The 2,105-nt window shown below is 42.6% G+C and overlaps 1 protein-coding gene across 1 annotated transcript; it reads right to left on the reverse strand.

Moving 5' to 3' along the window:
* Window positions 1-486: 486 nt before the first annotated feature.
* LOC148852337 (uncharacterized) lies at window positions 487-1,788 on the reverse strand. The gene has a single exon (XM_088947514.1). It carries the CDS (start codon window positions 1,613-1,615, stop codon window positions 671-673), a length of 945 nt encoding a protein of 314 aa, XP_088803640.1. The 5' UTR covers window positions 1,616-1,788; the 3' UTR covers window positions 487-670.
* Between the last annotated feature and the right edge of the window lie 317 nt (window positions 1,789-2,105).

Raw genomic sequence — 2,105 nt, forward strand, 5'->3', positions numbered from 1 at the left:
ATGCTTCTGCCATGTAGGCAATGAGCAACATTATGTTGTTTGGTAAGGTAATTTTCATCACCGTTTTTCATGTATGTGTTGACAGGTAAACACCACGTAGGATACACATCAGTCAACCGTTGGGGGAAATGGTTCACTGATACATGAAATGTCAATCAGTGGGGTCCCAATTTTCGAAGCATGTTCAATTTTTTAATAATCGGCTGAACCAAACAATAAGATACATGGGCGTTTATGTAAAAAGGAAGTCGTCCACACATAAACCGATAACAATTCATGTATCTCAAGAGAAAGGGCAACCATAAATCAGAATTGTTTGACATCAAAGAGAACCAGAAATGAGAAAGAGATGCATTAACTGGTTTCCACCGTTGATTTAGCCATTACCGGAAACTAAATCAGGAGCCTTCCCCTTTGACTACTATTAATCAAGACACAGCCAAAGCTGAAGATTAAACGTATTAACCAACCTAATAGAAAAAGCGCTTTGCTCTTCAACTCTTATAACATTTTGGTTTTTTTGATCAGCAACCCTTAAAACAATTTTTGTGCTGAGATAACATAAGTTACACTACGTTTCTTGGTAGAACATTCTTCATACTGATAACCTATGGTGAAAATTGCTAATAACTATCAAACACATCACATCATACTAATGATTTAACTTACATTACTTGCCAAACAAGAGATTCATAACGCTTCTAAAAATTGGACCCCTTTTGCTAAGATTCTCTCTGACAGCCTTCTCATCGGGGACGAACCCTTTAGACTTCATCTGCTCCAGAAACTCTTTCCCTTCTGCCATCTTCTCCTCCCTCGCGAATCCCTCGAACAATGCCGTGTACGTTCCAGCATTGGGTTTCATTCCTTTAGTCATCATCTCCATCACTAACTTCTTAGCGTCCTCCAATTTTCCATCCGCTGCAAGGCCCTTAATCAAGACAGTATATGTATAGGCATTAGGCTTGACGCCTGAAGCCAACATTCGCATGTAGACTTTGAGGGCCTCCTTGCTCTGTCCTGCATTGGCGTAGGCCTCGATTACGGCCGTATGCGCAACGACATCTGGCATGTTGCCCTTATCCTTGATAATGGAGAACAACTCCAAGGCTTCGTGGGTTAGGCCGTCCTTGGACAAAGCGTCGAACATCTTGACGGCGTTGGGAATGAGGCCTTCAGTTCTCATCTTGTGGAAGATCTCTTGGAGGTCTTTTGGGTCTTTGGGATCTTCGATCACGGGTTTCTTGCTGAACGGGTCGTAGGGTGGGGGAAGCCTGCTCTTGTCTATCTCCTTTGTCTTTGTCTTTTGATTTTGCGAAGTAGGGGTGTCATCTTCGTCGTCGGACCAATCGAAGGTAGCGGAGCTGTTGGTGTTGGACTTGGAGCTGAATAATCTCCATGCGGTTGCAGTTCTACCAAGTACTAAGGAGTTGGGTTTGAGGTCCATGGACAACTGGTGGTTTGCAGTAAAACAAGTAAAGGAGAGAGGGTTCGTCGTTGCTGTTGAGAGAAAACGGGATGAGAACCGATAGCGGGAGAAGGATAAGAAATAATTTTTACTGAGCAAGAAAGGATTGGAGAGAAAAACACGAGCAATTGCTGCTGTTACTGCCATGTCGTCGGTGAACGTTCGATTTAGCAATTCTATTGCTTTGATAGCCACTGCCTACCAATGCTGCCACCGCACCGGCGCACTACATATAAGTTTCATTTTGATTAGTTTTGGGTAAATTACAGAGCCACCCCCGTCCTACAGAGTCAGTGACAATTGAAACTTCGTTGAACTTCAATTTACAACAAATACGTCCCCTAGGTTCTTTAAATTTCTAAATCATCCATTTTATAGGGTAAATTACAAGGCCCCCTTATACCATAGGGTTTGTGATAAAGATTTCTCTATATTTTGTTTTGCGACAAAAACCACCTATATTATGACCGTGAGATAAGGACCCCCTTCCGTTAATCTTCGGTTAAAATCCGCCGTTATAATGTTTTTTTCGCATACTGTCCTTGTAATATCTATTTAGAGAAAAACACTCCCGACCTCACCAACAACAGCGGCAGTGGCTGTTGCAGTAGTGGCGGACTTCCAAAGTTCTCTCTCT

This window comes from Nelumbo lutea, chromosome 5 (assembly GCF_056320005.1).
Source record: "Nelumbo lutea isolate HS-2025 chromosome 5, American lotus-T2T, whole genome shotgun sequence".
Classification (NCBI taxonomy): Eukaryota; Viridiplantae; Streptophyta; class Magnoliopsida; order Proteales; family Nelumbonaceae; genus Nelumbo; species Nelumbo lutea.

Coding starts and splice junctions, on each gene's coding strand:
- LOC148852337 (XM_088947514.1), bottom strand. CDS start 1,615: ATGGCAGTAACAGCAGCAATTGCTCGTGTTTTTCTCTCCAATCCTTTC.